At 33.9% G+C, this 22,197-nt stretch overlaps 1 protein-coding gene across 1 annotated transcript in view; it reads right to left on the bottom strand.

Annotated features, from left to right (window-relative positions):
- The window catches only part of LOC145662898 (enoyl-[acyl-carrier-protein] reductase, mitochondrial-like), a 60,981-nt gene that overhangs the window by 5,505 nt on the left and 33,279 nt on the right, over nt 1–22,197 (bottom strand). Inside the window, exons 2-3 of the mRNA XM_081728894.1 lie at nt 6,588–6,824; nt 1,450–1,721 (exon numbers count right to left, since the gene is read on the bottom strand). Of these exons, the coding sequence (XP_081585020.1) occupies nt 1,450–1,721; nt 6,588–6,824 (509 nt within the window). The remainder of the gene's footprint in view (nt 1–1,449; nt 1,722–6,587; nt 6,825–22,197) is intronic.

Below are 22,197 nucleotides of genomic sequence, written 5' to 3'. Positions count from 1 at the left end.
TTTCTAATATTTCAAGTTGGAAAATTTTCCACCTCACATCACTACATGTAACCCTTCCCATTAAGTCTTTTATATACTATTGAAATGAAAAGGATTTCAGTTTCCTTAAATCATGGATCTATAACGATCTTAGTGTCTGGAGGAGGGTTGTTTTATACGTACGACATTACATCACTTTCAAATGTTCGAAAGATGTAATTGAATATATTGTATTCTTGTCCAAGGAAGCTCAGGAGATGAAGGTTTTTTTTTTTAATATATTATTATTATTGAAATCAAACCTAGTCGTATGTCATTTCTAGTAACTTCAGTGTTCATCTAATCTTGCAAACGTAACCACAGTTCGAAAAAAGTGTATAAACGATTCCTTCGGACTATAATGGAGTTAAGTATATAGAAGATTCGGGTGAGATTCCCGATTGTAGTACATAAATATCCAGGATTTCCTAGGAAATACAATACGAAGGAAATATTATTATTATTATTATTATTATTATTATTATTATTATTATTATTATTATTATTATTATTATTATTATTATTATTATTATTATTATTATTATTATAGTTGTGCTATATCCCTTCCTATCGAATATTTTTGGCAGTGCCTATGTGAATGAGGCATTACATGATCTCTGTTGCCATTCGCAATTTTTGATTCGCTCTTCTGTCTTCCGCAAGGGATGTCATGGACACAGTTTGATTTTACTGAAAATGTCCTTCGTCAGAACTGAATGAGGACGTGATTCATAGTTTTCAAGCAGTTTCAGCCGTTTCGGAATTATAGGGCTGTCAACAGCTTTTGTGCATGTTGACTTTGATTTGCCACTGTCGATGGGTCTAACTGGATGTCATCGAACTGCTTGAAACTTGTACCACGTTATTTATTCCTTAAACCCTTTCAAATGACATAATCCTCGACCTCTTTGCTCGAATTATTTCAGTTGCTCCCCACCAATCCTGCTAACGACGTCACTGGTAGAATCTGCTTAGTTCAAACTATCAACTTCTTATAGTGATGGAATACAGATCTTGTCGTTTCTCACAAATTTCAACTATTTCAAATGCTCTGTATATTTTATTTCCTAGTACATTGTAGTTGTTGTTCTTATTGGAATTTAACGTCTCTTTTCCGCAACAATGTTATGAGAGATGAACCTATATTAGCATGGAATACAGACGACATTCTCCACCTAACGACCAAACCCGAGTCTCATGCAGGAAAAGACACGAACGTTTGTTGTTTAGCTACAAAGGGACCTCAATCTTTTATTTTATTTACTTTTCGTGGGGTAACTACTAAACATTAGCACTTGTATAAAATCAAATAATCTTTAGAACCAACAGCTTACAACGATTAACAACACAATCGGCCATTTTCGTGTATTTTCTATAAACGAATGTTTTTACTGCAAGGGAGAAATAAATGGAATTTAAACATTACTTTACCTTAATTCATCCTCGTAAATAACATAATTAGCTCCTAATTCCTTAAGGTACTTCTCAACAGTGTCATCTGGCTTTTTCCTTATAATATTCACAGTATTAATACTCCAATGCTTGCACATTTGTATAATATTCTGCCCTACAGCACTATTGGCACCATTTTGGATCACAGTGTCACCATGCTTCAGATCGACAAAGTTCTTTAGCATTAAATAAGCAGTACACGGATTAATAGCAAGAGTTGCTGCAGAAACAATACCGATATCCTTAGGAACCTACAGTTAAAAATAATAAAAATGCCATATTGTAGATGCTATTAACAGCAATACCTCTGTTCATACCACGAGATTTACGAGAGCTGCATTGAAAGTTTCGGGAACTGACAGAAAAAAGATAGTGAGAATAAATTATTTTATTCCTTTTTCAAAACGTTCGCTCTTATCGGCAATACATTTATCCATTCGAATAAACCAATTGTTGAAGTAGTTATTCCAATAGGTACCTCAGCAGCAGGTTTTTTCAGCAATAGGTACTTCAGAAATATGCAATTTTTATGTTTGCACTACCTCTTCTAGTCTTATAAATCGCTTCCAATCCATTTTATTTTTGATGATGTGAAAGGAGAAAAATCATTAGGGCTAGGTTTGCTGAATAAGCAGGGCGATACATGAGTTCAACATTTTTACTATTTAGAAACTCCCAATATTTGAGCTGCTGTGTGAGAGCTTGTATTGTCATTATGCAAAATTATACGATGTTTAGGGTTTGTGAGATCTAAATGCATTGACTACTTCTGGCAAACAATTGGTAATAGAACACTGAGCATTAACTGTTCTATGACTTTCCAAGGCAATAACATATATGTGCTCAGATTTCCCGAAAAATGAAGCAACCATCTGTTTTGCAACACTGTGTGAACGAACAACTCTTGTTGGTTTTGACTCTTCTTCGAACATCAATACAACAGATCTTCGTTTAGTTTCGGGTTCATAAGAGAACTTATGAATAGATCCACATTTCATCACCTGTGATGATGTTGCACCTTTGAATCTTCTGCTTTGAACCGTTACTGGCGTCTTTTGCTCTTGAGTTAAATCGTGGGGGATCTAACGATAACATAACTTTTTCGCACATAAATAATCATAAAGAATTGTTTGTATTTGATTCATGCCCATACCTAAATACGCTTCATTTCACAATATGTCACATGTCGATCATACTCAATTAGCTCACGCACAAGTGTTGCTGTTCTCTTGCACTATGGCAGTCGCTAGGTGACCTTCACGAACTTCGTCCTGAGACTGTCGTGGCCAAACTTAAATTTCTGAAACCAACGATAAATTGTTGCTTTAGATAGGAATTCATCACCAAATATAGCACTCATTCGACTGACACAGTGTTCTCGCGTTAAACTCTTTCGAAAATAATGATAAATCATTGCGCATAAATGCTCTCTCATCAAATCCAATTTGTGCACCGACTTCCTCACTTCAAATTGCTCCTGTAAAACAAAAACGAATCATTATTAGTTGGGGAGCTACTTGTATACTGAATACATACCGTACTTCACAAATATAACAATTTACAACATTTTGCAAGTTCCCCAATATTAAATTCCCGAAACTTTCAGTGTAACTCTCGTACTAATAAATATGACACATATTAAAGATTATTAAAATGATCAGGAGTAAGATGTGAAATCTGCATTAGTATTATGGAGTTCCCAGTTTGAGAGAGACACCAAATCAATTGAGATGATTCAAAACCAATTTTTGAAGTATATTTCTATATCATAAAACATTTAAATAAGGTTAACAACTTATTTATTATTCTCGTTTTAGCGCTTGCTATTCAACCTGAGTAATCTAAAGGGAAAAAAACTGTACATTCTGTTATTAAGGAACATATTGACAAAATTGAATTGATTATTCAACCTTGTTGCAATACATCGCTTTCTATTGTACACTAATATATATATATCGGGTGTTTCAAAACAACACCGACAACGGTTTGGGAGATGATTCCTGACACCAACATAAAAGTATAGATCAACCTGGGTGCAGAAATCCGTCATTTCGGAGTTATAGGCTGCCGAAAACATGAAAAAAATGAACTTTAAAGGTCCATAGATCAGGATTTGCACTTAATAACAGTCAGGTAAATTGATTAATATCTGTCTACAAATTTTGAGAAATGGTTTTTGAATGTTCATCTCATGAATCCTTGTTTATGATTGAAGAAATGTAAACACACTTATATCTCAATAATTTCTTCCTGTATAACTCTTATTTGATGAAACAATACTTATACTTGACAATACTTGACAATACTTATTTGCGAGATGAACACTCAAAACCGTTACTCAAGTATTGCCTTTAATTCTTTTCAATTTGTTAGTGAACAAATATTAATGAATTTATGAATAAACAGAATTTGAACCAACCAAACTAGATATAACGCGATTTCAATTCTAGAAAGAACTAAAAAACATACATTTTATTACAACGAAAATATTTTACGACTATAAACAAAAATCACCAAAGATGGAAAAATATCCAATTTTGAATTTGATAACTATGATATGCACAGAGACAAAAAATAATAATAACAATATTATGGAGTGTAAATAAAGCGGACGATTTCGTTCTTAATATTAAAAAAACAAATTAACAATGATACTAAAATATGGTTTAATCAAAGGATTTTGTAAATAATAATGGTTTTAAAGTGTAAAACTGGATGTGTTATTTAAATACATCTAAAATAATAATAATAATAATATTTTTGGAAATATTCAACAGGTGTTAATAAAACAAAACTGACCGAAGTACTAAATATATATTAATAAAACTTGTGTAACATTTTCAGCAATGCAAAGACACCTTTATCAGACACGTTATCTAGGTGTCTAATAAAAAAGATATTTCACTGCCGAAACTGTTACACAAGTTTTATTAATACATGTGTATTTAATGCTTTGGTCAGTTTTGTTCTATTAATGTGTAATAATAATAATAATAATAATAATAAAGAGGAAAATATATTTAAATGTAAATAGTCATACGACTGAAAACTATAAGATATTTTATAGACTCAATTTGGTCGGTTATCTTCTAAGTTATACATTTTTTGTGTATATTTGATAAAAGATATACAGATTTAAAGAAGCTCTAGAATCTAATATGTAAGAAATAGGAACATGTGATGAAAGTCGTATTCTTTAATGCCAGAAGAAAATATGAGTAGTTTTTGACATATTGCAAATATTTATGCACTATATCTGTGTTCAGGGAGTATAGATTGATTTGTTGTTTTCTTTTTAGTTTAGCGCCCCTTTCAGCAGCGGGACTATATGAGACGCGGACCTACAACTTAACGTGGAATTCGAACCACATGAGCTCTCGCCGAGAATCGAACCCTGGTCTTCCACACCAGAGGCGTGTACGCTAACAAGGCGCATGGAGGTGCGTGTGAAAAAATTAATGTAAATTGCTTTATACTAGATTAAGTTTTCCATTTTTCACTATGTAACGTAAAATTGACTGAGAAACTGTTGTCAGCTCTGGAGCTTAAACAGTTATTTTGATTTTGTGGGTTCCACTAAAGTTTTAAAAAGACTACTTGTAACTCAATACTATTCACGTCACAGAATTTAGAATTCCTGAATAATTTGCTTTTTGTTCCTTTCTTGTTTTCCTTTAAGAAAAAGAAATTGACCATAACTTGCAAAGAAAGCCCAAACAATCTTCTTCTTAGTCTTACAGAAGCTGGTGATATTGTACGTTGTAATTTTACATTTGTAAACGATTTTGCTTATGCGTCGTTTCAGTTCAAAAATGTTCATCCTTAAAAATAATCAAAAAGTAATGATGTGTGTTGTTAACAGAGAACTGATATTTCCAATAACTACTTTTATGAATGTTGTACTATGTTAAGTTGGTGTGAAATTCTAGTTAGATATTTTGGTAATATTTATTTGGATTACCTTGGTTCAAAAAATGTTCCTTTATTAAAATGTGACGTACTTCAAAAATACATATTTTCGTTTGTGCCTTGAAATCATCGTACCTTTTAATTGTTTAACAAATGTGAGAATAAGGTCGAAATAGCTGTGTGATTTTTTTAATCCCTGATGTACTCCTTTATTCTGTTCGTATATCCCTTTTTGAGATTCTAATATAAATTTGCTCTATATTGAAATGTGGCTTCAGAGACGATTAAACTTTTTCTTTATTTTTTAAAAATAATATTCTTTCTTAAATTTCTGTATAAAATAGTAACTATGCTAGCTGGTTCGATGAGCATCTTTTTTTTTTTTTTTTTTTTTTTTTTTTTTTTTTTTTTTTTTTTTTTTTTTAGGTTTCTGGAGGAACTAAAGCAGGTTTAATCTTTTTTTTCACAGCCTTTTCAAAATAGTTAAGTCTGGAAAACTTGGAATTCCTATCCTATTATAATTTTAATATCTTTCTTTTGTTATTCTTTTGTAAGAAACTAAATTCACAGGCAGATTTGAGTATATATATTACAAGGATAGAGTGAAGAATATATTTTTGTGACTATACATACAATAAGTTATAACTTAGGCCTGGACTATACGGATATTAAAAACGAGGCGCGCTCCTGTGTTTCTGAAAATTTCGCTTCTAAAGACAAGAAAGAGGCAATTTCATTAATATTTTTAATTTTTTAAATTTTGTATTTATAAAATAGCAGAAGTTAGGATTAAACAGTTTAAATTAATTTTTGTACACAGATAACACTTGGATTTATCTAGATTTGTAAAATTACTTTTTAACTGAAATGCGAAGAACGGTATTTCAGCTAGTATACCGTAGATTTAGTATTCTACATTCTTAATAAATGAAATATTTGTAGTAAAAATACAGTCCAGCTCTTTTCACCTACTTAAGTTTAGTTAAAACCAATAAATAAATAGTTATATAATTTTGTTATTTTAATTCGTAGTTGCTTCATACAAAAAAAAAAAAAAAAAAAAAAAAAAAGACAAAACTATACAAATGAAAACGTGCTTTTAAATTTAATCTTGCTCTTCCTTAAGCTAAAATCATACCGCTGAATTTCCACTCGCGCTTTAGGTGTTACACAATACTTACATCTCATACATATTTCCTACTTTTTACCTTTATTAAGTCTTTCATATCACAAAGGATATATGTCCTCCAAGAGCCCATTAGTTCACTAGAAGAAATAACCCAATCTCCTCTTTCGAGCGTATTGACTTTACTACCAACTTCCTCAACCACGCCAACGCCTTCCAGACCAGGAACAGCAGGAACTTTTGGTCTTATTCCGTAGACGCCTTGGATCGTGTTGATATCCGCTGGATTTACTGGAGCAGCAATCATTCGTACAAGAACCTTAGAGATAAAAACAAACTAAATTGTATACACCTAAATTTTTTTGAGGACTGGTAACAGATAAAAATGTGTTGTTTGTTTCAAAATACGTGAACACTCGTTGTCAATGCGTGACAGAGATGGCAACACCGTACGGCACACAGAATTCTAGTAGCAGAGGTGAGAGTGATGATTGTTTTTCATACTTACGATATCAGTCGTTTTCTCCATCTGTGTGGTGTGACACTGCTCGAAATTCATCGCTAGTTGAGTGAAACCATGGTGGTGGTAGGATGGATGTGTCTAATATGCGTTCGTGGATGCAACAGCTCAAAAACGGCAGAATGTCGTGTGACAAGAAACTAAGACAATCTCATCTTGAACAAGCCGGTCTTACGACATGATCGAACGAGTGGAGAAAGTTGTTTTGATGGATCGCCGAATAAGTGTGGAACACTTTGCCTCCAAATTTTGTATTTTCGTGGGATATGTGCACACTGTCGTCAGACCAGCTTGTACGAAGCTAAGATTGTCTTGGTATGTTGTTACACGACGTTCTGCCTTCTTTGAAATGTCGCACCCACCAACGCACATTAGACACATCTATGACACCATCATCACATGTCTCACTCAACTGGCAATGAATTTCAAGCGGTGTCACACCACGCAAATCGGGAAAACGAATGATTACACGCTGTTCTTGTAATGAAAATGTCACCATTTTACGAATATCGTATTAAAAATAGTCATCACTCTCACCACTGCGGCTACAGTTCTGTGTGCCGTACAGTGTTGGAATCTCTGTCACGCATTGACAACGAGTGCTCGCGTATTTTAAAACAAACAGCATGTTTCTATCTATTACCAGAGGTGTTATTACTTGGAGGTGTTATAAATTGGAGGTGTTATTACTTGAATGTATCTCCTACTAGTGTTACAATTTTGGTAATGTATCATTGCCTTCATCAGACACATTATATATTTATATATACACAATATATAATGTATCTGTTGAAGGCGATGATACATTGCCGAAACTAACACTATTATTTTAAAAATAATTTGATTTGCTCAGATTTTATTTTTAATTAAGGCAAACCAATTCCAAATAGAACGAAAGGCATTCATATACCCTCCTAATTTATAAAACATTAATAAAATATATATTTCATAAAAGAAAATAGTTCTAAATCCCGATCGTTTGGCGTAAGATAACCACAGAACTTAACGTCAGCATAGTAGTTGATGATATCGTGAGACATCTTGTTGCTTCCATTTTACTTCGTTGTTCCCACCATATCCACGTTCAGCAGCTCCATCTCCCACTTCAGGCAGTATTATATAAATGTTTATTTTAATTTAGTTATGAAATACTTCTCAAGATTTCTCGTACAGAAATGAAATCTTTGAGTTTTACGTCCCACGGATTTGCCGGCTAGGCTAAAAGAGATGGTGATTATGAGAAATGAATGAAACGGTGGAAGGAGAAAGTGGGAAGAAACAAGACAATTTCGAGGAAACCCACACACACGGTGTTTGTCCACCACAAAGTTCACATGGCGAGAGCTGGGATCGAACCAGGGGCCCTATGCACCAGAGGTGAACGCTCTACCACTGAGCCACCGCGGCCCTTAGCAGAATACTGAGTTTATAAATTATTCCTTTACACAATTCTCATGGCCTTACGCTCATTTAGGGGGGGGGGGGAAGGGAGGAGCAATTGTCCTCCCCTGAGTTGAGATTTATATAGACTTTATCAATAGAATAGTAGTAAATTAGTGGAAAACGCGAAATTTTACTTATATCAATTTGTCTTACCCCCCCCCCTCCACAGAAAAATCTGAAATGACGCTCCTGCTTGCGCTATTAAGTCTTTTTTTAACCCCCCTCCCTCCAAAGAAAAATCTGAAATGACGCTCCTGCTTGCGCTATTAAGTCTTTTTTTAAAACTAAGTTCACCAGCTGCACTATTGCTTCAAATTATTATACCATATCTAATGTACCTCGAACAAACTTGAATATAATATTCGTGCAGGAGTTTCATTTGTTACTATTTTAATTTCGTTTATAACAAATGAAACAGTTCTAAGTATATTTGTTAGTAATTGGGGTACAAGTGACTCGTTTTAGATTCTTATTTATCAATAAACGTAAGAACTTTGCATGATGCTGATAACTGCTACTTCCAAGTTTAATTTCCGATACCTTTTCTGGTTTCCTTTTTACATAGTAAAAGTTTACTGCTATTGTTTTATTCGTAATTACTAGAGTTTGTTGTTGAACTACGCTGTTAATTTTATATCGAATTCTTAATTTTACATTTCTATTCCTTTGCATTATTGGCTCTAATAGCCAAGCATAGCGAGAAACAGTTGTTCCTGTTGCAGTTAGCGCTAGAGATGTTGATCCTAATACTGATCCTTGTCAAAATAATAATAATAAAAAAATAGTTTAACGTTCTAAGATTATACTCTTTAGGCTAAACGAGACGGATGATTAGTAGAAGTGAAAGATTGTGAAATTAACTTTACGGTGCTCTCCCATCCGGAATCTCTCTCACTCTTATCTCTCTTGCGTCGTCCCTGTATCACATAGGATTGAGCATTAATGGAAGCTAAGGCTAAAAATAATAGACATTCCCTTTCCCCCGACTTCGATCGGACATTTTGTTCTCGAGTTATAACTGTTTCTTGAATTTTTCCGACAGATTTTTGGCTGGTCATAGGGCCGAAGAGAAGCATTTGTGCACCCAAGTTGACCTACACTTTTTGTCCTATCTTGGTGTCAAAAATCAGCTCCCAAACGTTGTCGGTGTTGTTTTGAAATACTTTGTATGTTTCTATCCTGTTTTTGATTAGCTTCTGTCTGCTAATCACCTTCCAGCATTCCCAAAGCAAACCAAATTGACAAACGTGATAAAATTTAATCAATTCGGGTCTCATGCAGAGTCGTTCTGACACGTGATTGGTACCATACTAAAAAGTTCGACTAACATGTTTCCTGCAGTAGTCAGGCCTTTAATATGACGCTAATCATACGTCAAAACCAAACCTACGTAAGGCCAAATCTACCTTGTGTATTTAATTCTTGTCCAGGCCTTAATGAGAGTACTGTTTTGGGAAGAGGAAGTCCAATTATTTTATAATTAATTATGTAGATACTTATAGAGTATCTTTACTTGAGTTAATGATGTCCTATGGTTTGTTACTATGTAATACAAAGTGCCCTACTAGATCTGGTAACACAAATGAGTCACTTTTAGATCATATGTATTCTAACAATTGTGAATTACAGCATGTTGTATGTATCATTGAAAATTATATTAGTGATCATAGGGTATTAGTAACAACTATTAAAGGATGGAAAACTCAGCATAGAGGAAAACATGAAAATTCAGAAGAGCGGTTTTCTCATCAGATTGACCATAATAAAACTAAAAAATATTTTGAAAAGCAAAACTTTAATAATGATGATAATGATGTAAATAAGCATTACAACAATTTTATTTCATTCTTAAATAATGGAATTAAAACTTCCACTTCGGTTAAAAAGAAAACAATCTCAAACACTAAACACTATACACCAGTAGCACCTTGGGTCAGAAAAGAATTACTTGAATTAATTAATAGACGAGATATCCTCTTTTCAAAAACCAGGAGATATTCTAGTAACAAAATATTAAAAGAAGAATATATCTTTTATAGAAATAAAGTAACAGAAGAAAAGAGAAAACTCAAAAACATGTATTACCAAAATAAATTTAATAATTCGTTAGATAATCCTAAAGAGTTTTGGAAAACCGTGAATGAAGTAATAAGAAATACAAACGATTCCCCTAACAAACAAACATTTCACAATAAAAATGGAAGGTAAAATAGTTTCTCCGGAACATGTACCAGGTATTTTTAATGATTTCTTTGTTACTGTAGGTTCAAATCTTGCTAAAAGTATTAACGATTCAAGTTATATTAAATATATGAAAGAGCCAATAAATAACAATTCGTTTTTCCTAAGCCCAGTCACAGCCTACGAAATTCGGAAGATAATAGGAATGTTGAAACAGAAATATAGTGCAACTAAAGACAAAATAAACAGTAAATTTATGATTAATTACAAGGATCAATTAAGCACATTCATTGCTTATCTTGTAAATCATTCATTCACTTCGGGAACAATGCCCACTAATTGCAAAATAGCTAAAGTAATTCCAGTTCATAAAAACGGAAACGTTAAAGAACTAAATAACTATAGACCTATATCAATTTTGCCTGTGCTCTCAAAAATAATTGAAAAAAGCGTAAAAGGAGGTGGGCTGATAAGGGCCATTTTTCGCCCATCAGGCCCGAGATGTGAAATGCATGGTTTCCAATAGTATACCTCATAAAAATAAGAAATCAAATATATTTTGACGGAAAGCGCTGTAAGTGAGAGGTAAAAAAAAATAAATAAATAAATAAACAAAGACGTAAGCCGTGTGTTAATGAAGGAACGTAAACACTAATGTCATGAGTTGGAATCCGAGAAAGCAATAGTAAATAGAACACTAACGGCAAGAATAAGAAGAATGAAGTCTACTACGACTATGAGATCAATATATTACATCGGAAATAATCAGGCATAGATAATAATCAGATAGCTAGAGACACTTGTAGCTAGTTTGCAGATTAGGCATCGTCCTTGCTGTCGTCATCCGAATCGCCACTGGACCATCGTGCAGCTGCGGCATCTTGTAGTGTATGAGTATATTCTAGACTTGGTTTCTTAACTGCGGTGGAATTGTGGCGCCAGTAAGCCAGAAACCATAGTACGGAAGCAACATGCCCACAACATCCGACGACCCGTGCGCCTACTTTACATTGACAGTACCACTGAACTCGGAGAACAGAAGCATCGTCATGATGTATGTACAGAGAGTACATACCTTTGTCACTTAAGTGCTTGTGAGTGTAAGGATCGGATACATCAGGATAAGGATCGGAGGATCGGCTATTGTTGGTCGTTGTTTTTAATCTTTCCCTCAGTATTGCAATATAACGTATCAATGACTTCCCATCGGTACTTCATTGACGCGTGGTATGTATGATTCTTCGATATGTATATCTATTACAGAATGTTATGCCATTCTGCGACTGGTTTTCCTGCTCGCACTTTTACTCATATCATACTTTCAGAAATGAAACGCCTTCTCAATACTCCATAACGTGCTGTCTCTATTTTTGCTGCCCTACACACATATCCGCGCAAACAATACATTTTTTATATATTTTATTGACATGCTGAGCATGTATTTTCAGTCACAATCGGTAACTAACATCAGAGCTGGAGTCTCCAGTTGAACTCGTACATTACAGCGTATAAACGGTATTCATCGCTCTATACTCTCGCGCAATACATTTTGATCTCTAATAGGTAGAAGGACACACTGAACCAAAATCAGTTAGTACTCATATCAAAGGTTACACAGCGTTATATTATGACGAGTCAGATTTATTTTGGTTCATCGACTCCTTCTTCCTATAAGCCTCCATCAAAGACAGCAAACATTACCAAAATGTCGCAAAACGCTGAAACGAACTCTTTTTGGGCTCTCATTTCTATGACTTACTATTTTCTTTATCACGTATCTATTATTTTTACATATGCAACAGATCTTCTAGTATACAAATACATTGCAAACTTGTCGGAATCGGACACTTCATTTTTCCGTTGTCTGATGGGCGAAAAATGGCCCTTATCCGCCCACCTCCTTTAGTTTAGAAAATTACTTAAAATCTGTCAATTTCTTTTACGAACACCAGTATGGGTTTAGGGAAGCTTCCTCAACACAATCAGCAGTTTTAGACATTATTGTTAAGATAGAAGAGGCTTTAGATAAAGGACAGGCATCAGCAGGATTGTTTATTGACCTTCGCAAAGCCTCTGATACAGTTAACCTGACATTCTGCTTAACAAACTTAGTAATTTAGGAATTAGAGGACTTGCATTGCAATTGTTTAAAATTTATTTAAATGGACGAAAGCAATATGTTGAGGTAAACAGTTTCACAAGTGCAGAACAGACAATTACATGTGAGGTACCACAAGGTTCCTGTTTGGGGCCTCTCCTATTTTTAATATATATATATAAATGATGTAACAAATATCAAACTAAATGGTACGTTAGAATTATTCGCTGACGATATGTATGTATCATACACAGCGGAAAATAAAAAAAACATTAGAAAATATAATACAGCAGGATCTAAAACTACTGCAGGATTGGTTGAATTGCAATAAACTTTCACTAAATGTAGAAAAAACTGTATATATGTTTCCACAAGAAAACAGATATACATGTAGACCATAATATAAATATTTATTTCCAAGGTCAACAAATAAGAAGAGTTACTGAAACTAAATAACTAGGAATAATAATTAATCAGCATCTTGAATGGGGACCACACATAGCATTTTTGTGTAAAAAAAAAAAAAGTCTTACCAATAATAGGGGTGCTTAATAGATTTAGAAATATATTATCGCCGAACCTTAAAAAAACATCTACTATGCTTATGTACACTCTCACCTAACTTACATGAACATATTATGGGGACGTTCGAACAAAAGTGCACTGCATCCACTACAAATTTTGCAGAATAGGGCATTACGTACCCTCTACAATCTGCCACGCTTAAATTCAAATGTAAATACCTATAGTACGTCTAAAGTATTACCAATAGATTATTTAGCTAAAGAATCAGCTATGTATTAATGTTATGAATAATAATATACATCATAATATAATAGTAAATAAAAATAGTCACTCTCATAATTATGGGACAAGACATAAAGAACAAATACATGCGGAATCTTATTCTTCAAAAACATACGGAACAGGAGGGGTTAAGAACTATCACATAAAACCCTTCAATGAAATTCCAACGGAATACAAACAGTTGAAATCAAAATCTTTATTCAAAAAACGGATAAGAGAGCTATTATGGCAGAAACTAAGAATATGAAGTGTAATTATGTAAGGAACAGCATTAAAAAAGTAACAAGTAAATGGAAGGATAAACTCAACAGATATTGCCTTACTTTTATTCTTGTTTATGTATATTATGTATCAGCAATTTAATTTTGTATTTCAATATGTATAAGCAATGTAACTGTACTGCCCCTTAAAGTGAGTCCAAGACTCGTTGGGGCCTAGAGTCTGATATAAATAAATAAAAAATAAATAAAAGGTAGAAGTACTGTTGAGACAAAAGTATAGAATTTTTTATGTTAAATAGTATTTTATAGTAGTTTCTTGGGGAGAGAAATTAAAAAAAAATAGCATTAAACGAAAAAAATACTTTTTTATTGAAAGTAATTGTAATGAAATATTTTATAAATTTTATATTTGATGCATGTATCAACATTATGTGCAGGCTAATCTTTGTTTAATTTGTTGTCAAGTGACATCATTGTAATTATTCTTACATTATAATTTAGAAGTTATTGTACGCAGTAACGAATTAAACATATGTATCCCTTTTCTTCTATTTTTTTTAAATGCTTACAATTACAACTAATGTTACTCAATGTTAATATGTTATAATAAAGTACACTATATATAGTGAAAGAATGATAAGCATTGACCTGACTTTTACTTCAATAACATTAATTCAAATGAGACTGAAATTCTTTTTTCAATTCATAAAATTTAGTGAAGCACTAAATCAGGGCTTTCCAATTTAGAATTTAGGCCTATTATTAATTTGCGAAATGTTTTGCAGTTTTGTTAACAGCGTTCTTTTTTTTTTTTTACCATTTTTTATAATGTACCGGAATTTCAGAAAGGGCAGTGGAACGCTGCGGAATTTTGACGGCACAGTAGCGACTTTGCGAGCTGGAGACCTGGCAACACTGTGCAATAGTAGCAAAGGGCACCGAAAGCGAGGAAGGGATGCTTTCCTTTAAGCGACGCTTAGCAGTGGTGGCAGAGATCTTCTCAACAATCTTTAGCTCTTGGATACGTTTCGCACGTTGAAAAGCTTACAACGATAACGTATATAGCATTAGCAATCTGTACCATCTTATAAAAAGGATCAGAGAGGAATTATTTGAGCAGTAATATATATATAAAGAAAAGGAAGATACACAGAGATATCTGTAGATTATTTTGTAATCGTCAACTAAAACAAAAGGTAGTTGCTATGGAAACATAATAAATGTAAGTGTATGTGTGCTGACATCTTGTTAAATATGTAAAAAGTGGATTATTTACGCTTCTCATGATTGAGTATTAAAATCAGTTAAGAAAGTGGTAAAACGTGTGAATTATTTGAAGATTAGTTGGTTAAGAACCAGGATACAATCTAGATACTACATAAAAATAAACGTAGTAAAATAAGTGGTGCCTCAACACCGGGAGATATGAAAGTGTCGTTCCGAAGGATAGTAAAAACGGCTAACATTCAACGTGACATTAGTGTTACCATTTTGAGAAGCGGTAAAGTGTTACACCGAAATATTACAATGAGTGCAACAGATAGAGACAACTGGTGATCAGAATACGTATCCAGAAATGAATTCTAACGAAAATTTAACTGACATCTTAAGAGACTTAGCTCAGCAAATTAGGAACCAATCTGAGCAAATTAAGGACCAAGTTCGAAAAAGTGATGAAATAGCTCAGCAAATTAGGAACCAATCTGAACAAATTAGGGAACAAGCCCAACATTTTGATGAAAAATTAGACCAGAAGATAAACCAGCAAACTAAGGATTTCGATGAAAAGCTAGGGAGATTAGAACAATGCAATGAAAACAAATGGGACCTTATTCAGTGTGAACTGAGGCAGATGAACCAACATATAGAAGTCAAATTTGAACAGTACGACGAAAAAATGGAAAGGGTAGCACAAAGATTCACGAAAGTTCAAAATTCTGTAGATGTCATTGTAACAGACCGATTACCGGTTTGTTTACATTGGATCCGTATTGTTATGTGTACCGGTTGAAGTCGAAGTTGGTTCCCGCATAATATTACTGTGCCCAGTTTTGTTACGTGTAAGTTTACACTAATTTAATATTAATTCGTTCTGTATTGTTAGTACAAGGCACTTACACTCATCCGGAAAGTTAAATTAAAACTTTGAGTATTTTTTTTTTTAAATCTAGTTCTTACCGATTCACTTCAAACCATGTAACCATTTCTTTACAGTTTATACAGTATTTTGGAACAATTAATATAAGTAATACTAAATTTTAGCTTAACAGTTTACCGCTATCAGATCTTTTTATTTGTTAATTATCTCAACGTTCATTTGTTACACTATATTACTGCTGATATGGCGATCCCTGTAGCTATTGCCACAAGAGGGCGTTCGAATCGCTCTACGTGAAGCTAACAATTCAAACATGGCGACTTGACAGTGATAATAATTCTTCCGTCGCCATGACGAAAGTTAAACAATTGCTTGGAGGAAGTAACCTCCTCTTTATAATTTATCGCATAGGATTTTCGGTAAGTTAGATATTAAAAATAGATATAGAAATTCATGATTTTTACGGTTAGGTTCTTGTATTGATAGGTATTTATGGTAAAATTGCGTTAATTATAGTAAAAGATATAACTGTAGAAACCGCGTTTATCGAGGCCTGGCTACGAGTGTATGATGACGCAGTGAATTGATAGATTTCAGTGTGGAAGAACGATGGCTTGTTAGCTCCTCCAAAAATTTAGAAATTCTGTAACTAAAAGTGTAATTCGGCCTGTAACCTAGTCAAAATCGTGATTTAGACTAACCTGAGATGTTATTTGGAAGAAATAGATACGGAGGAGTCTAACAAAAGTCAAAATTTAGTGAAACCTTTTTCGGCTACAAGCCATCGAATGTCATCTCCGCCATTACTAGACATATGCAGTAATGGAGTGGGAGATGTAATGTATCGAAGTTGATTACGGCGGCGTACCGGAAAGACATTCTACGTTCGTGGAGTGTGTAGCCAGTATACCGAAGGAGTCATCTCTCGATTTTTTTTAAATAAGCAAGTAGATGAAACCTACTTTGCGAAGTTGGAGTTTGATCACCCAGCTCAACCTGAGGACTATTCTGTGAAACCTGCGGATAACTAGGTAACATCTTTTCTTGTTTTTCTATAAACAGTATAGCAGTTCAACAAATGGCATCTTTAAGAATCAGGATGGGTAACTAAGTTAAAGGGCGTTACGCGTCTCTGAACTTGTCAATCGTCATCATCCACTCATACTACAAGCATGTATAATTGAATTACTAAATCTTATGTGTGTCTCTACGTAAATTTAAAAATGTGTATGTTGATATTAGGGTAATACTTTACTTTGTACGCGCCTTTCGATGGCAATGTACCTTGAAAATTTTGAATATTTAGGTTAGATAGGTTATGTTAAACACATTACTGAATTATGTCTCGTGATGATGCCTTATTTTGTGAAATATTTGCTGTAGGTTAGGTTAGGTGTAATTTGTAAATGTGTGATCCATAGTATCTATGTAGGTTAGGTTAGGAGATTTTCTTTCATCCGTGTTTCTAAATTTAATACGTGCCTTTTTTTTTGTATTGCAATGTGATATATGCTATTTTGGTTGGGAAACCTTTACTATGAACGCACATACGAATATTCCGTATCTGAGAATTTAAGTGCTTCGTAATTTATTTCATTTGATTTAATATTGCTTCGTGATGTATGTAAATTGTAAACATTATTATGAAATTTCTTTGAGAGTGCTCTAATATATAAAGGTGTCGTATTTGTAATACGTGCGTGTAGGTTAGTTAAAATTTTCGTTTCTTATGTGTAGAACCGGTAGCAATTGTGATTCGAGCGTGATTTCCTATATTTTGTCGTGTGTCCCTGTGATATTAATTTGTAATGTATTTTGTATACGTGCTTGCCATATTTTTGTAGTGTGCATATTCAATACGTGTAATGTCGGTAAAATTGTATTTTGAACGTGTCTATTATTCTTATTTTGTCGTATGCCCTTTTATAGTATCTCTTAATACGTTAATAATTTAAAAATCCTCTTTCGTATGTATAATCGCACTGCGTTGCACCAGATTTTTAGTTTTGTATGTTAGGGAAAAATTGAACATAACATGTCCTCCGATGTTGATATCATATCGTGATGAGTGCAAGTAATAGATTTGTGCCAATGTGGGAGAACTTTACTTTGGACATACCTCCGGAGTTCGACATTACTATTGATAAAATACTATTTCGTGCTGTTTGTTTATTTTCCGTTAGGTAGATATTTACTTTGAACGTGCCATAGTTATAGTGCAGAATTAAATGTTCGTGCCTATATATATATATTTGCCTCATTGAAAACCAATAACGTTGGAATGTTTTTCAACTTGCTACTCTCACAAGTAGAATATGATTTCTCAATTAGAATTTTTTTTGTTTATTAGTGTATCCATCCCTCTATAAGTTTAATAAGTTGTGGACAAAGATGATAAGTTAAAAATGATAATAATTCTTTAAGAGGCGTTGCAGTAATTGGACCCTGTCGAGTATATGTAGATTTTTTTTCGTTCTCGCTAGACATTTGTAAATATATCACTTTCATTAATAGTAGTGCTTTCATATTAAATGTATTATGCGAAGAATGCATAGGTTAACGTAAAGTAATGCATGATGCTACTCATTATTTTTTTTATTATTAAAAAAAATGGAGTTGTAGTAGCGATGATATTGCCTATGGCTGCATAATTTACATGTTGTTTGATGAACGACAGGAATATGAAAGTGATGAACGCCTAATTAGAAGGGATGGATCGTTAATTCTTTGAGTAATAATAAGTTCTATATGTACTAACGAAATATGTTCGAGAATCATGTTGAAGAATCTGGATATGTTAAAGCAATATAACAATATTATTTCATGAAGATGTTAATGAAGTATCATAGAGATACCACGATGGAGGCAAATGTTTAATGACAATTTTTTTTTAATCTGTTATGATGTAAATTGTTAACGAATTGGCACGAATAAATAGTCATAAAAATTTAGCTCTATGATTTCAAATATAATCTATAAACTTGAACTTATGCAAATCTCATTGCTCGTTTTTTTTATACTAATTAAGCTGAACAATGTTGACTCTTAATTCTTGGTTGGCCACAAAACAAGAATTTGGAAATCTTCTGATAATAGATAGTAATTTCATTTTTTTTCCTTCTTCTTCTCTAAAGCTAACGCAACCTGAACATTAAGTCTAATATAACCTTGAATTTTTTTTTCTCAATACCCTGGGATGGTATTGTTATAATTGGCGACCTCAGCTTTAGGATATTTGTTTATTTGATAATTTGTGTTAAGATATGTCTTAATATATTTTTATAATTATTGTTTTGTGTGCCAAACTGAGATAAGCATGTAAAGTAATGAGTGGATAAAATAATGAGTGGATATGACGATGATAAGTTGTGAGACGCGTGACCCAATTAATGCAAAAATGAGTGACGAAAGTCTTAGTGTAGATGGTTCTACCGAACATTTTAAATGTTGTGACAACAAGTACAATTCTAGTGACAGTGTATCCATACGCTGTGAAACTTGTGATCAATGGTTCCACATCCGTTGTTTGGACATTCCTGATGAGGAACAGGAAGTGTTACGTACCACTAATAATAAATGGGTTTGTTTTGACTGCAAATTGGATGGTGCGTTGAATACGGAAACTGAACCACCTGTGCTGCGAAATCCGAAAAAGAAAGGTGTACCTGAAATCGAAATTGGTGGGGGACCATTGCTTAAAACGTTGATCGGAATAATCAAGGATTTGCGAACAGAAATGTCTGTTATGAGCGGTAAAATGGATGCCGGTAATAACGATTTAAAATCTGACATAAACAAGTTAAATAATAAAATAGATGCTAACACGAATGACTTAAAGGCAGATATTGTTACGATTAAAGAATCTCTTTCCTCGGTACAGGAGGATTTATCCGCTGTTAAACGTGATTTGAAACGTGAGGTGTCACAGTTAAGAACTGAATTGGACGAGAATAACCAAAACTTAGGTCAAACTATAGAAAATGTCAGAGAGTTTTGTAGTAAAGAAGTAGATAATTTAAATGTGGAAATTACAAAGGTTAGTTCAGATTTAGAAAATACAAATAAAACTTGTCAAGAAACTGCGGAAATTGTAAATTGTAAGGTTGAAACTTTGGCTAAAGATATGGAAATTTTGAAATGTGACATTAGTAAAGTAAATGTAAGATTAAATAGTGAATTCCAAAATGTAAAAGAGAGGCAAGTTGAGGAACATAGACAACTTCGGGAAGCGAACGAAAAGACAGTCAACATGATACAATCGATAGAAAAAGATGTAATTGATGCGTACCGTCACAGTCGTGATCGATGTGAACGAAATGCTGAAACTTTAAGACATCTGATCGAGAGTCGTGGTAACCCAAATTTAGTTGAAACTCCTTTCGAAGGTCGTAGATCGGTTCAGGATGACAACACACTTCCGAGAACTCCGGTATTTAAACTTGATGACATTTTAACAAATAATACCGAGAATGACATGAATTATTCTTCATCATCTTCGTCGGATTCTGACAAACGTTGTAAAGAATCTCGCAGAGCTAATCGTTTGAAGAAGGTGAAAAAGACAAAGAAATCGGTCCGTACGGGGATTAGTGAAAATCAGCGTGGTCATAGAGACCTGGTCATTAACGATCGGGACAACCCAATGAGTTTGGAGCTAAATCAAAAGATTAAGACTTGGGAAACTAGTCCTTCTTATAAAAGGGGGCTGGCACATATCTCAAAGAAATTCATCACTTCCCGAAATTTGACGGTCAATTGACGCAAGGGGTAGCACAAATTTTCCTAGATGATCTTTTACAAACGATGAGTATGTACGTTCTCACGGATAGAGATCGTGTATATATAGTGGGACGAGTTCTAGAAAAGTCAGCTAAAATTTGGTATCGTAGTGTCGCCTCTCAAATCAAGTCTTTCTCTGACTTCGTGCGGCTTTTTAAGCTTCAATACATATCGGAACGACTAGAGAGGGCACAAAAGCGCCACCTCTACTCGTTACGATATGATAAGTCAAAACATGCTTCCTTGTTAGGTTTTGTGAGGCACATTGTAGAAAAATATAATTCAATTGTAACTTCCCCTTCAGATCAAGAGCTGAAGGATCTGATCCTGGACTGCCTTCCTGAGGAAGAAGCAAAGATTTTGAAACTAGGCTCAGTTAGTACAGTGCAAGATTTAATGTTAAGAATAGCTGAGTTAGAGTGTAGTCCAACTCCCTCGTTAGGAAATCAGGGCAATCAAAAATTTCAACCTAGGAAACCACAGGTTAGGAAAACATTCTTTTTACCTAATAGCTCTAATCGAACCGACAATGCAGTACAGACCGAGCCGATTCGCAATGAAGGTGGGGGAAGAGAAAATAACTCTAATTTTCAATTTGGAAATAAACCTCAAAATTTTAATGGGAGATCATATCGCAATAACTGGAAAAGAAATAGAAACCAAAAACAAGGATGGGATAAAAATAGAAATAATAACTTTAGACCCATGAACGGTATTCAGCCGGTTCCGATGTATGGGAGTGTACCAGTACCAGTACCTTACACGGTACCGGGAATGTACAATTTTAACAATATGAAACCGGTTATGATGCCAGGTCCTTCCGTTACTATGGTAACTTCTTCGTTTCCCCAAAACTTACCTGTTGTGACTACTGTCACTTCCGCTTTACGTCCACCGTACCCTTCGGTGACAGCGGAACCAACAAGTCCGGTAGTTGTTTCGGAAAACATGTTGAGCAGTCGTCACTAAGGGGAGACGACGGCTGCTCCAACCAACTTCTCTCCCCAAAACAAAATGTTAGTAAACCTTATTCTTTTGAAAAAGAAAACGTGTTGATTGAAAATGAGTCTTCTTTAAAATTACTGACTTATTTTGTGTTAAAGGAAGAAGAAGGGAATATGTCCAAACAAGATTTCGAGATATTTCCTTCCCCTTCTATAGATTGTAAGGTGGGAAAGATGCAAATTAACTGTATCCTGGACACTGGGGCAGAGTTGAACCTTCTCAATTATAATATTTGGCAAAACCTTCAAAATTCCTTTCGTTCAGCAAAGCTCAAACCAGTGCCCAGTGTACATTTGACTGCTTTTGCAGGTAAAGATAATTTTCCTGTGAAGGGATTGCTTGAATTGACTTTAAATATACAAGATAATCTTTTTAATGTTCCAGTCTTCGTCGTGAAAGACATGAAAGCTGGACTCTTACTAGGCTCGCCATTTTTCGCTAAGTTTCAAGTTACGTTGGATAGCCATAACAGAAAGTTAATCTTGAAAAATAATAACGACGAAGAAGTGACTTTGGATATCTCCTATCCAAAGATACTCC

The sequence above is a fragment of the Thermobia domestica genome, chromosome 10, assembly GCF_964235325.1.
Source record: "Thermobia domestica chromosome 10, izTheDome1.hap1.1, whole genome shotgun sequence".
In the NCBI taxonomy this organism is placed as follows: domain Eukaryota; kingdom Metazoa; phylum Arthropoda; class Insecta; order Zygentoma; family Lepismatidae; genus Thermobia; species Thermobia domestica.
This window is presented reverse-complemented; position numbering and strand designations above follow the sequence as displayed.